General features: G+C 40.1%; 1 protein-coding gene across 2 annotated transcripts in view; it reads left to right on the top strand.

Moving 5' to 3' along the window:
• Positions 1-12,490, top strand: part of KLHL8 (kelch like family member 8) — a 47,496-nt gene that overhangs the window by 15,441 nt on the left and 19,565 nt on the right. For both annotated transcript variants that reach the window (XM_007531370.3, XM_060187780.1), the window contains one exon: positions 11,661-12,209. In XM_007531370.3, coding sequence (XP_007531432.2) covers positions 11,661-12,209 — 549 coding nt within the window. The remainder of the gene's footprint in view (positions 1-11,660; positions 12,210-12,490) is intronic.

Here is a 12,490-nt window from a genome sequence, read left to right as displayed (position 1 = left end):
CTCCCCTGCAGGTGGGGAACTGGGATCCTTAGCTGGTCCTTGTGCTTTGCGCCATGTGCACTTAACCCACTGCACTACTGCCCGACTCCCTGAGCACATGCCACCTGGTTTATTATGTTTATTTTGTGCCTCTGCTCTCCTTTTCTTTTCTTTTTTATTTGTACCCTTTTTGTTGCCCTTGTTGTTTCATTGTTGCTATTGATGTTGTTGGATAGGACAGAGAGAAATGGAGAGTGGAGGGGAAGACAGAGGGGGGGAGAGAAAGATAGACACCTGCAGACCTGTTTCACCACCTGTGAAGTGACTCCCCAGCAAGTGGGGATCCGGGGGCTCGAACTGGGATCCTTAAGCAGGTCCTTGCGCTTTGCACCACCTGCGCTTACCATTCGACTCCCTCTTTTTTAAGATTTTACTTATTTATTGGATGAGAAAGATAGGAGGAGAGAGAGAAAGAATCAGACATTACTTTGGTACATGTGCTGTCAAGGACCTGCTTAAGGATCCCACTTAAGGATCCTGCTTAAGGATCTCAGGACCTCATGCTTGAAAGTCCAGTGCCTTATCCACTGCACCACCTCCTGGACCACACACCCTTGCTCTCATTTTCAGCCACAGTTTGAAACTGAGTGCCCCATGCTGATTTTAGCAAAAGTGAAAAAAAAAAAAAAAGTGAACTGGATTATTTAAATGTAACGACTGTCAGTTCAGCATACTGATGTATGCATAGAAAATCATTAAATAGGGACCAGGCAGTGGTGCACCTTGTTAAGCACACAAACTGCAGAGTGCAAGGACTCAGGCTCAAACCCCTAGTCTCCGCCTGCAGGGGGCAAGCTTCACAAGTGGTAAAGCAGGGCTGCAGGTGACTCTCTGTCTCTCTTGCTCTCTGTCTCCCCTCCCCTCTCAATTTCTCTCTTGTCTGTATCCAACAATAAATAAATAAATTTTTAAAAAATATTAAAGAAAATCATTAAGTAGAATAGAGTGTCATTAATTTTATACATTTCTAGTGGTGCTGGGAATTGTAACATGATTTTTTTTTTCCACTTAACAACTATGCTATGCTACCTTCCAACCCTGTACTTCGCCTTCTTAAACACCTTTGTCACTGCTTCAAAGATAACAAGTTTTGTCTTTCAGCTTAAATTCCTCTTTCGGGTCGGAGTGGATAACATAATGGTTATGCAAAGAGATTCTCATGCCTGAGACTCCATAAATCCCAGGTTTGATCCCCCATACCACCATAAGCCAGAGCTGGTAAGTGCTCTGGTGAAAAATAATAATAATAATTAAATTTAAAAAGCAAAAAAAAATTCCACTTTCATTTCAATCTATTGTTGAAGCTACCCCATAAGCAAAAACTCCATTTAGCTGTCACTTGTCTAAAGGCAGGTATAGTCTTTCTTTTTCACACAAGAAAAAGCTTATATGTAATAATGTGTACATTGTAAGCCCCAGTTACGAAGTGTACAAAATTGGGGCCAGGTGGTGGTGCGCCTGGTAAAGTACACACATTACAAAATGTATAAAGTTAATGACATTCTATTCAGTATTAACCTTATAAATGTAATGGTTCACTCCTGACTAAAAAGCAGACTCTCCCCTCCCTTCCCCTTTCCTTCCTTCCTTGTATCCGTCCTTCCTTGTGTCCTTCCTTTCTTTTTTTCCTTTTTATTTTATTTGATAGGGCAGAGAGAAACTGAGAGGAGAAGGGAAGATAAGGAGGGAGAAAGAAAGAAAGACACCTGTAGACCTGCTTCACAGCCTGTATAGCATTCCCCCACCCCACACCCACTCCCGCAGGTAGGGAGCTAGGGCTCTGACCCAGGTCCTTGCACATAGTAATGTGTGTGCTCAACCAGGTGTGCCACCATCCGGCCCCCAAAGCAGACTTCTAATAAAAGAGAAATTGTAAAGGAGACCTGTAGCTAACCTTTTAGCACCTGTGTTAGAAGTCTACTCACCTTTGTTCTCATTCATTCAACTAATAAATGAGCATTTGATTTTTTTTGGTGTCTCTCAGAAGTAGGGGTATTTAAATATTTATATTCCTAGGTCCTTGTTTATTTGGCCTCACATAATACTATATAAATCATTAACTTAGTTGTTCAGGCTTTTGCAAAAGGATGTAGTAAAACCAGTTAAGATTGTAGAACAGTTAGCATGGCTAGATGTTGTGTTTTGCTAAGCCATTATAATCTGTGATCATTTTCCATCTTTTGTGTCTAACCCCTTCTTGACCTTGGCCAAATACCTTTGACTACTGAGGCAGATCAGGATTAGTAAACTGTTGAAAAACAGTAATATAGGACTAAGGGTTCTGTAAAAGCCTCTGCCTGAGGCTCTGAGGTCCCAGGTTCAATCCCCAGCCTTAAGCCAGAGTTGAGCAGTGCTGAGGGGTTGGTGTGTCTCTCTCTCTACCTCTCCCCTCCCTTTCTTTCTCTCATACAATAAAAAAAAGTAAGTATTTAAAAATTTTTTTAATATTTATTTTCCCTTTTGTTGCCCTTGTTTTAAATTGTTGTTGTAGTAGTTGTTGTTGATGTCATCATTGTTAGATAGGACAGAGAGAAAGGGAGAGTGGAGAAGACAGAGGGGGGGAGAGAAAGATAGACACCTGCAGACCTGCTTCACCGCCTGTGAAGTGACTCCCCTGCAAGTGGGGAGCCGGGGGCTCGAACCGGGATCTTTATGCTGGTCCTTGCACTTCGCGCCACATGCACTTAACCTGCTGTGCTACTGCCTGACTTCCTAAAAAGTATTTTTATTGAATCCAAAAGACACAATTTTAAGGAATTAAATTGAAATTTTGAATTTTTGATTGAGAAACAGAAAGTTAGATATTTAGTCCCTGCCCCGTCTTTATTTCTATTAACTGGGTATTCTCTGCCCTGTAGTTTCATAACTCCCAAGCACCAATCTTGAGTTATTATTAAATGTAATAATTATAAATATTTTTCCTAGTATACCTTTAGTTTTTATATTGATAATTAAAAAGGAAACTAGGGGCTTAGAAAGCTAGCATAATGGTTAGACAAAAAGACTTTCATGTACAAGGCACCAAAGCTTTCAGGTCCCGTCTCCAGCAGCAGCATAAGCCAGAGCTGAGCAGTACTCTGGTAGAGAGAAAGAAAGGAAGAGGGGGCCAGGAGGTGACGCACCTGCTTAAGCGCACACATTACAGTGCACAAGGACCCAGGTTCAAGCCCCTGGTCTCCACCTGCAGGGGGAGAGCTTCATGAGTGCTGAAACAGGCTACAGGTGTCTCTCTGCCCCTCTCCTTCTCCTCTCAATTTCTCTCTGTCTCTATCCAATAATAAAGGACTAAATTTTTAAAAATGAAAAAAAAAATTTTTTAAAAGAGAAAGAAAGAAAGGGAGACAGACAGAAAGGAAGGAAGGAAGAAAGAAAGATGGAGGAGGGGAGGGGAAGAGAGAGGAATTAGGGCCAGAAAAGGGTAACTCTTGCTCACTGAAGCCCTGGGTTCCATCCTGGTAACACATGAGAACATACAGAGTACAGCTCCACAGTGGTGAAAGTGTTTTGCATTATTATCTCTCTTTGCCTCTCACTAAAAAAAAAAAAGAGAGAGAGAGAGCTTGGAGGAGGTAGCTCTGTGCAGTGTGAGGCCCTTAGTTTAACCTCAACACTGTAAAAAAAAATTATTTTTAGTATGTTCCTCAAATATTTTCAGCAATCAATGTATAATGGAGTTATAAAATTAGTACAGAAATGAATGAACCTGGGAGCTAGCTCAACCAGTAGAGTGCACACTCTGTACCATGAATGAGGACCTGGTTTGAGTCCCCAGCTACCACATGGGAACACCTTTCAGCAGGGAAACAGAAATGTGCTAGGAGGTCTCTCTCTCCTTCTGGCTCTCTTTTTCCCTTTCTGTTTCTCAGCCTCTATCTGGGTGGGTGGGGAAAGCTCATTGGGAGTCGTGGAATACTGCAGGCTTGAAGCCCAGGTGGCTAAAAGAAGTGAAGTCAGCCTGAACTCATGAAAGAACAATTCACACAATGGCCATTAAAAAAGAAAAAAGTTGGGGGTCAGGCGGTAGCACAGAGGGCTAACCGCACATGGCGCAAAGCACAAGGACCAGTGTAAGGATCCTGGTTCCAGCCCCTGGCTCCCCACCTGCAGGGGAGTCGCTTCACTGGTGGTGAAGCAGATCTGCAGGTGTCTGTCTTTCTCTCCCCCTCTCTGTCTTACCCTCCTCTCTCCATTTCTCTCTGTCCTATCCAACAACGATGACATCAATAACAACAATAATAACCACAACAAGGGCAACGTAAGGGGAAAAAAATGGCCTTCAGGAGCAGTGGATTCATGGTGCAGGCATTAAGCCCCAGCAATAACCCTAGAGGCAAAAAAAAAAAAGTGTTAAATTAGCTAAGAAGTGAAAGTTAAGTCAATTCAAAACTGGTTATTAGCATTTTAAACTTACTTCCTTTGAAACTTTTGTTGAAAAGATATTCATGTGTGTATAAAATGGCTTTTTTTTTTTCTTCATGGCTAATTTGGCAACATGTATTGTCAGTGAGAACTTGTGTGAGGAAGGGCAGGGCTGTAGTTCAGTGCTAGAACTCATGCTTTATATGAGGACCTGGGTTTAAAACAACACAACAAACACAAAAAATCAAAATATTCTGAATGTTGGGAAAGCATTAATTTATTTATTTATTCCCTTTTGTTGCTCTTGTTTTATTGTTGTGGTTATTATTGTTGTTGTTATTGGTGTTGTCGTTGTTGGATAGGACAGAGAGAAATGGAGAGGAGGGGAAGACAGAGAGGGGGAGAGAAAGACAGACACCTGCAGACCTGCTGAATTCACCGCCTGTGAAGCGACTCCCCTGCAGGTGGGGAGCCAGGGGCTTGAAAGCCGGTTCCTTGTGCTTTGCGCCACTTGCGCTTAACCCGTTGTGCTATCGCCCAACTCTCAAGCTTTTTTGTTTTAAGATACTGTGAATATCTAAGATATGAAGAGTTATCTATCGGCATGGTCGTATGAACTCTGAAACATCTGTGTAGAATAATAGCATGCAGCCAGTTGGCATAAAGTCTGCAGTTTCTGGGACCTTTGGCAAAGATGGCAGATAATCAGGACAATCTCAGTGATGTTTCAAATAGTAAAGCTGAAGAGAAAAAAATACCAACCGATTGACAGTATTTTGTCGAACTCCATGTGCAATTTTTCTTGTTCTTTTTCTGCCTTGACTTTACATATTGAGAACAGATTTTCATCGGGGGGAAAAAGGAAAATTAAAATGTACGTGGCCTTTGATATAGTGTAGGTCTGTGGTCACAGCAGCCTGACTACGCCTGATCTTACCTGCTGTGTAAAAGCTTTATCCTGTAAGTCAGAACGGATAACTCACGGAATGTTTAATGTTAGTTGTGTGGAATGTTTAATGTTAGTTGTGTAGCTAATGTTCATCTTGGGCCATTTTAATGCGTTTTACTGTATAATTCAACAGGTCATATATTGTTTCAGAGTTTGTCAAATAGTTTTTCTTTTTGTAATATTTAATTTATTAATCAGTAAGAAAGATAAGAGGAGAGAACGAAAGAACCAGACATCACTCTGGTACATGTGCTGCCGGGAACTGAACTCAGGACTTCATGCTTGAGAGTTCAATGTTTTATCTACTGCGCCACCTCCCAGACCACTTTTTTTTTCAAATAGTTTTTCTATTGAACCTACATTTTAAAAAATATTTATTTTGTTAAATGAGAGGGAAACCAGAACACTGCTCTGGAACATGCTATACCAGGGACCAAGCTGGGAGCCTTGGGGTGCTCTTACCTCAGCCAACATCTAATTCCCCTTTTGACCAAACCAAATTTCTTTTGCTCTCAGCTACCCACTATGATAGCTCCCTGGCAGGAAAGTGGCTTGATTCATTTATGAGAGAGAGTGAGAACCAGAACATCATTCTGGCTCTGGGGATCAAACTCAGGACTTAGTGTTTACAAGTCTAGTGTTCTTTCACTGTGCAACCTTCCTGACCCTGACTGAACCTGAAAACTGAATTAACTGTTAAATTAAAAGTCTTTGACTTCCCCTTTGCTGCTTCACTTCCCAGAATTACCTGTTAAAAGTGAAGTGCTTTTTCAGTCTAAAAACCTTTGTTTTGCTATATTTGCTTTGATTAGTGTTTTATGTGTCATGTTTGCTTGGTTTTTTTATTATTATTATTTATTTACTTTCCCTTTTGTTGCCCTTGTTTTTTATTGTTGTTGTAATTATTGTTATTGATGTTGTCATTGTTGGATAGGACAGAGAGAAATGGAGAGAGGAGGGGAAGACAAAGAGGGGGAGAGAAAGACATCTGCAGACCTGCTTCACTGCCTGTGAAGCGACCCCCCTGCAGGTGGGGAGCCGGGGGCTCGAACCAGGATCCTTACGCAGGTCCTTGCACTTTGTGCCACGTGTGCTTAACCCGCTGAACTACCACCCTGACTCCCTGCTTGTTTTTTTTTTTAGAAATAAGGCATTTTGGGTCCAGGCGGTGGCGCACCTGGTTAAACACACTTACTACAGTGTGCAAGGACCCAGGTTCAAGCCCCTGGTCCCTACCTGCAGGAGGGAAGCTTCATAAGTGGTAAAGCAGAGCTACAGGTGTCTGTCTATAGCTCTCCCCCTCTCTCTCCTCCCTCCCCTCTCATCTCAATTTCTCTCTGTATCCAATAATAAATAAATAAATTTTTTTTAAAAAAGAAATAAGGGATTTTGTTACTGTTGATTTCTACATATTTCACTGCTTAAGTTTTTAGCATGTATTATATATAGCACACTGAATTATTTTTATATTCACTGATCTAATAAAAAAGAATGTAAATTATTGATAGAAAATTTACTAGTGCCACTATGAGTTCATTAGTCATTATGACTTTTAAGGTGTATGTTAATGTCTAATATTTTGTATTTTTCTCACCCAGTTTTAAATAGCTACTCTTGAGGCTTTGATTTCTTTCTTTTCTAAATTTCTGATGGAATTTTTTTTTTTTTTTTTTTTCCTAGTATACTTCTGCTTTCTTACTTTGGTGCCATACTCCAAACTCAGTCAATTTCTGCTTTGCGTTTCTACTTCTTTTTTTTTTTTTTACATGCATAACATTCCCCAGATTCCCATTTAGCAATACAACCCCCACTATTTCATTCATCATTTTTCATGGACCTGTATTCTCCCCACCCACCCACCCACCCCAGAGTCTTTTACTTTGGTGTAATACTCCAATTCCATTTCAGGTTCGACTTGTGTTTTCTTTTCTAATCTTGTTTTTCAACTTCGGCCTGAGAGTGAGATCATCCCATATTCATCTTTCTGTTTCTGACTTATTTCACTCAACATGATTTTTTCAAGGTCCATCCAAGATCGGCTGAAAACGGTGAAGTCACCATTTTTTACAGCTGAGTAGTATTCCATTGTGTATATATACCACAACTTGCTCAGCCACTCATCTGTTGTTGGACACCTGGGTTGTTTCCAGGTTTTGGCTATTACAAATTGTGCTGCCAAGAACATATGTGTACACAGATCTTTTTGGATGGATGTGTTGGGTTCCTTAGGATATATCCCCAGGAGGGGAATTGCAGGGTCATAGGGTAGGTCCATTTCTAGCCTTCGGAGAGTTCTCCAGACTGTTCTCCACAGAGGTTGGACCAATTGACATTCCCACCAGCAGTGCAGGAGGCTTCCTTTGACCCCACACCCTCTCCAGCATTTGCTGCTGTTACCTTTTCTGATGTGTGACATTCTCACAGGAGTGAAGTGATATCTCATTGTTGTCTTGATTTGCATTTCTCTGACAATCAGAGACTTGGAGCATTTTTTCATGTGTTTCTCGGCCTTTTGGATCTCTTCTGTGGTGAATATTCTGTCCAATTCCTCCCCCCACTTTTGGATGGGGTTATTTGTTGTCTTGTTGTTGAGTCTGGTAAGCTCTTTATATATGTTGGTTATTAAACTCTTATCTGATGTATGGCATGTAAAGATCTTCTCCCATTCTGTGAGGGGTCTCTTGATTTGGGTAGTGGTTTCTTTTGCTGTGAAGAAGCTTTTTAATTTGATGTAGTCCCATAGGTTTATACTTGCCTTAGTCTTCCTTGTAATTGGATTCATTTCATTGAAAATGTCTTTAAAATTTATGCGGATAAAAGTTCTTCCAATATTTTCCTCTAAGTATCTGATAGTTTCTGGTCTAACATCCAAGTCCTTGATCCACTTGGAATTTACTTTTGTATTTGGTGAAATACAGTGATTCAGCTTCATTCTTCTGCATGTTTCAACCCATTGTTTCCAACACCATTTGTTGAAGAGACTCTGCTTCCCCCATATAATAGTCTGGGCCCCTTTGTCAAAGATTAGATGTCCATAGGTGTGGGGCCTCATTTCTGGGCTCTCAATTCTATTCCACTGGTCAGTGTGTCTGTTCTTGTTCCAGTACCAAGCAGTTTTGATGACAATGGCCCTATAATATAGTTTGAGATCTGGCAGTGTGATGCCTCCGGTTCTGTTCTTTTTTCTCAAGATTGTTTTGGCAATTCTAGGTCTTTTCTGGTTCCAGATAAACATTTGTAGCATTTGTTCTATTCTCCTAAAAAATGTGCTTGGGATCTTGATGGGGATAGCATTAAATTTGTAGATGGCTCTGGGTAATATATTCATTTTGATGATGTTAATTCTTCCAACCCATGAGCATGGAATATCTTTCCACTTCTTTGTGTCTTTTTCAATTTCTTTGAGTAGTGACTCATAATTTTCAGTATACAAGTCTTTCACTTCTTTGGTTAGGTTTATTCCTAGATATTTTATTGTTTTTGTTGCTATAGAAAAAGGAACTGATTTCTGGATTTCAATTTCTTCTAACTTAGTGTTTGCATAGAGGAATGCCACTGACTTTTGAATGTTAATTTTATAGCCTGACACATTACTGTATTGCCTGATGATTTCCAAAAGCTTCTTGCTAGATTCCTTAGGTTTTTCCATGTATACTATCATGTCATCTGCAAATAAGGAGAGTTTGACTTCTTCTCTTCCAATCTGTATGCCTTTAATTCCTTGCTCCTGCCTGATTGCTATGGCAAGAACTTCCAACACTATGTTGAATAGTAATGGTGATAGTGGGCAGCCCTGTCTAGTACCTGATCTGAGGGGAAATGCTTCCAGTTTTTCACCATTGAGTATGATGTTGGCTGTAGGTTTGCTATATATAGACTCCACTATCTTCAGGAATTTTCCATCTGTTCCTATTTTTTGTAGTGTTTTGATCATAAAGGGATGTTGTATTTTGTCAAAGGCTTTCTCTGCATCTATTGATATGACCATGTGGTTTTTGGTCTTGCTTTTGTTGATGTGGTGGATCACATTGATTGATTTACGTATATTAAACCAACCTTGCATGCCTGGGATAAACCCCACTTGGTCATGATGAACAATTTTTTTGATATACTGCTGTATCCGGTTGGCTAGAATTTTGTTCAATATTTTCGCATCTATGTTCATCAGAGATATTGGTCTGTAGTTTTCTTTTTTGGTTGTGTCCCTGTCTGCTTTTGGTATCAGGGTGATGTTGGCTTCATAGAAGCTGGCAGGGAGTATTCCAGTGTCTTCAATCTTCTGGAAGACTTTTAAAAGTAGAGGTATTAGTTCTTCTTTGAAAGTTTTGTAGAATTCATTTGTAAAACCATCTGGCCCAGGACTTTTATTTTTGGGAAGATTTTTGATAACTGTTTCAATTTCATTAGCTGTGATGGGCCTGTTCATGTTATCCACTTCCTCTTTACTTAGTTTTGGAAGTTGGTAGGTATCTAGGAAATCATTCATTTCTTCCAGGTTCTCTAACTTGGTGGCATATAGTTGTTCATAGAAGCCTCGCATGATATGTTGAATTTCTGCAGTGTCTGTTGTGATATCTCCTCTTTCATTTACTATCCGATTTATTTGGGTCTTCTCCCTTTTTTGTTTTGTGAGTCTGGCTAAAGGTTTGTCGATTTTGTTTACTCTTTCGAAGGACCAACATTTACTTTCATTGATCTTTTGTATGGTTTTCCTATTCTCAATGTTATTTATTTCTGCCCTAACTTTAGTGATTTCTGTCCTTCTGGTTGCTTTAGGATTCCTTTGTTGTTCTTCTTCTAGATCTTTAAGATGTGCAATCAGGCTGTTTATTTTTGCCTTTTCTTGTTTCCTAATGTGTGCTTGTATAGCTATGAACTTCCCTCTCAGTACTGCCTTAGCTGTGTCCCAAATATTTTGATAGCTTGTGTCTTCATTTTCATTGAACTCTCGAAACATTTTGATTTCTTCCTTGATTTCCTCTTTGACCCAGAAGTTGTTAAGAAGTGTACTGTTGAGCTTCCACATTTTGGTACTGTTACTAATCTTTTGTTGATTGTTAAGTGTTAGTTTAATTCCACTGTGGTCTGAGAAGATGCTTGGGATGATTTCAGTGCTCTTGAATAGGCTGATGCTGTCTTTGTGGCCTAACATATGGTCTATTCTTGAGAATGATCCATGTGGATTTGAGTAAAATGTGTATTCCAGTTTCTTGGGATGAATGACTCTGAAAATGTCCAATAGTTCTAGTTTATCTATCTCTTCATTTAGCTCCCTTATGTCTTTACTGATTTTCTTCCTGGATGATCTGTCAAGTTGAGAGAGTGGGGTGTTGAAGTCCCCTACTATGATTGTGTTACTGTTAATATATTGCTGTAGCTCTTTCAGTAGAAGTTTGATGTATTTAGATGGCTTCTCATTGGGTGCATAGATATTAATAATTGTTAAGTCCTCTTGATTGACTGATCCTCTGAGCATTAAGTAGTGTCCATTCCTATCTTTTTTAATCTTATCTATTTTAAAGTCTATCATGTCAGATATGAGAATAGCTGTTCCTGCCCTTTTTTGTGGGCCATTGGCTTGAATGATAGTTTTCCATCCTTTCACTTTAAGACTGTGTTTGTCTTGTTACGTTAGGTGAGTTTCCTGTAGACAACATATATATTTTTCTATTTATGACATAATTCTTATTTATATTACATAATAAAAATTGATATTTATTTTCTGAACCAGAGAAAGAAAATATAGAAATAGAATATAAGGAAACCATGCAGTATCAAAAGAAACTTAATTAATTAATTTTACCAGAGCACTGCCCAGCTTTGACTTAAGATGGTACTGGGGACTGAATCTGGACCTTTGGTGCTTTGAACATAAAAGCCTTTTTTGCATAACCATTATGCTCTCTCCCTAACCCCCAGTCTCAAATTTGAAGTTCCTTTTCATACCTATGACTCAAAAATCTTTTTTTTTAAATTTTTTTAACCAGAGCACTGTTTAGCTCTGGCTTATGGTGGGGTAGGGGATTGAACCTGGGATGTTGGAACCTCAAGCATGACAGTCTGTTTGCATAACCATTATGCTATCTACCCTCTGCCCCTCAAAAATCTTTTTAAAGTTTGCATAGATATTTACTCTGAAAGGAGTGTGAATTTCAGTGTGTGATTTGATTGTGTAAAAATCCTTAAAGGGCGAATAAAACTTGAGAGCCTTATAGTATAAAAAAGAAGCTTGAAACCTATGTGTGACACATGCTCAACTCTGAGGTGAAGCTCACATTGGCATCATATGGAATCTCTCCTTTGTTTTGAACAGGTGGGTTCAAAGCTCATCTCTTGCCACAAGCTGGTGTTGGCCTGTGTTATCCCCTACTTCAGAGCCATGTTCCTCTCGGAAATGGCCGAGGCCAAGCAAACACTGATCGAGATTAGAGATTTTGATGGCGATGCCATAGAGGACCTGGTGAAGTTTGTCTACTCCTCCCGGCTCACTCTGACTGTTGACAATGTCCAGCCTCTCTTGTATGCAGCCTGTATTCTCCAGGTGGAGCTGGTCGCCCGAGCTTGCTGTGAATATATGAAGCTACATTTCCACCCCTCCAACTGCTTAGCGGTGCGAGCCTTTGCAGAGAGCCACAACCGCAGAGACTTAATGGACATGGCAGACCAATATGCCTGCGAGCATTTCCCCGAGGTTGTGGAGTGTGAAGACTTTGTGAGTGTGTCACCCCAGCATCTACACAAGCTTTTGTCCTCCAGTGATCTCAACATTGAGAATGAAAAGCAGGTCTACAGTGCAGCCATTAAGTGGCTTCTGGCCAACCCTCAGCATCATTCCAAATGGTTGGATGAAACACTTGCACAGGTAAGGGCTGAAGTAAGATCATTTATAGATGTAAAACAAGATGGAAGCAAATAGGGTGTGTTTCCTGTAGCGTGACAAGTGCAGCTTAGCCACCCAGAATGCAGAAGTCGTTGCTTACTGTCACACTGTGTGGGGATGACTGCTTCTCTCCTTTTGGCTTGCTTTGCTAGCTCAGGGGAAGTCAGTTTCCATCTGTTACGGCTGAATTAGCAATATCATTCTCTGCTTTGTAACTTGAATGTCTAAACTAACCTTTAGAGATAGTAGTCATGAGTCTTCAT

Source organism: Erinaceus europaeus, chromosome 3, assembly GCF_950295315.1.
Source record: "Erinaceus europaeus chromosome 3, mEriEur2.1, whole genome shotgun sequence".
NCBI classification, from domain to species: Eukaryota; Metazoa; Chordata; class Mammalia; order Eulipotyphla; family Erinaceidae; genus Erinaceus; species Erinaceus europaeus.
The sequence above is the reverse complement of the archived record's forward strand: the minus strand, read 5'-3'. Positions and strand labels throughout refer to the sequence as shown.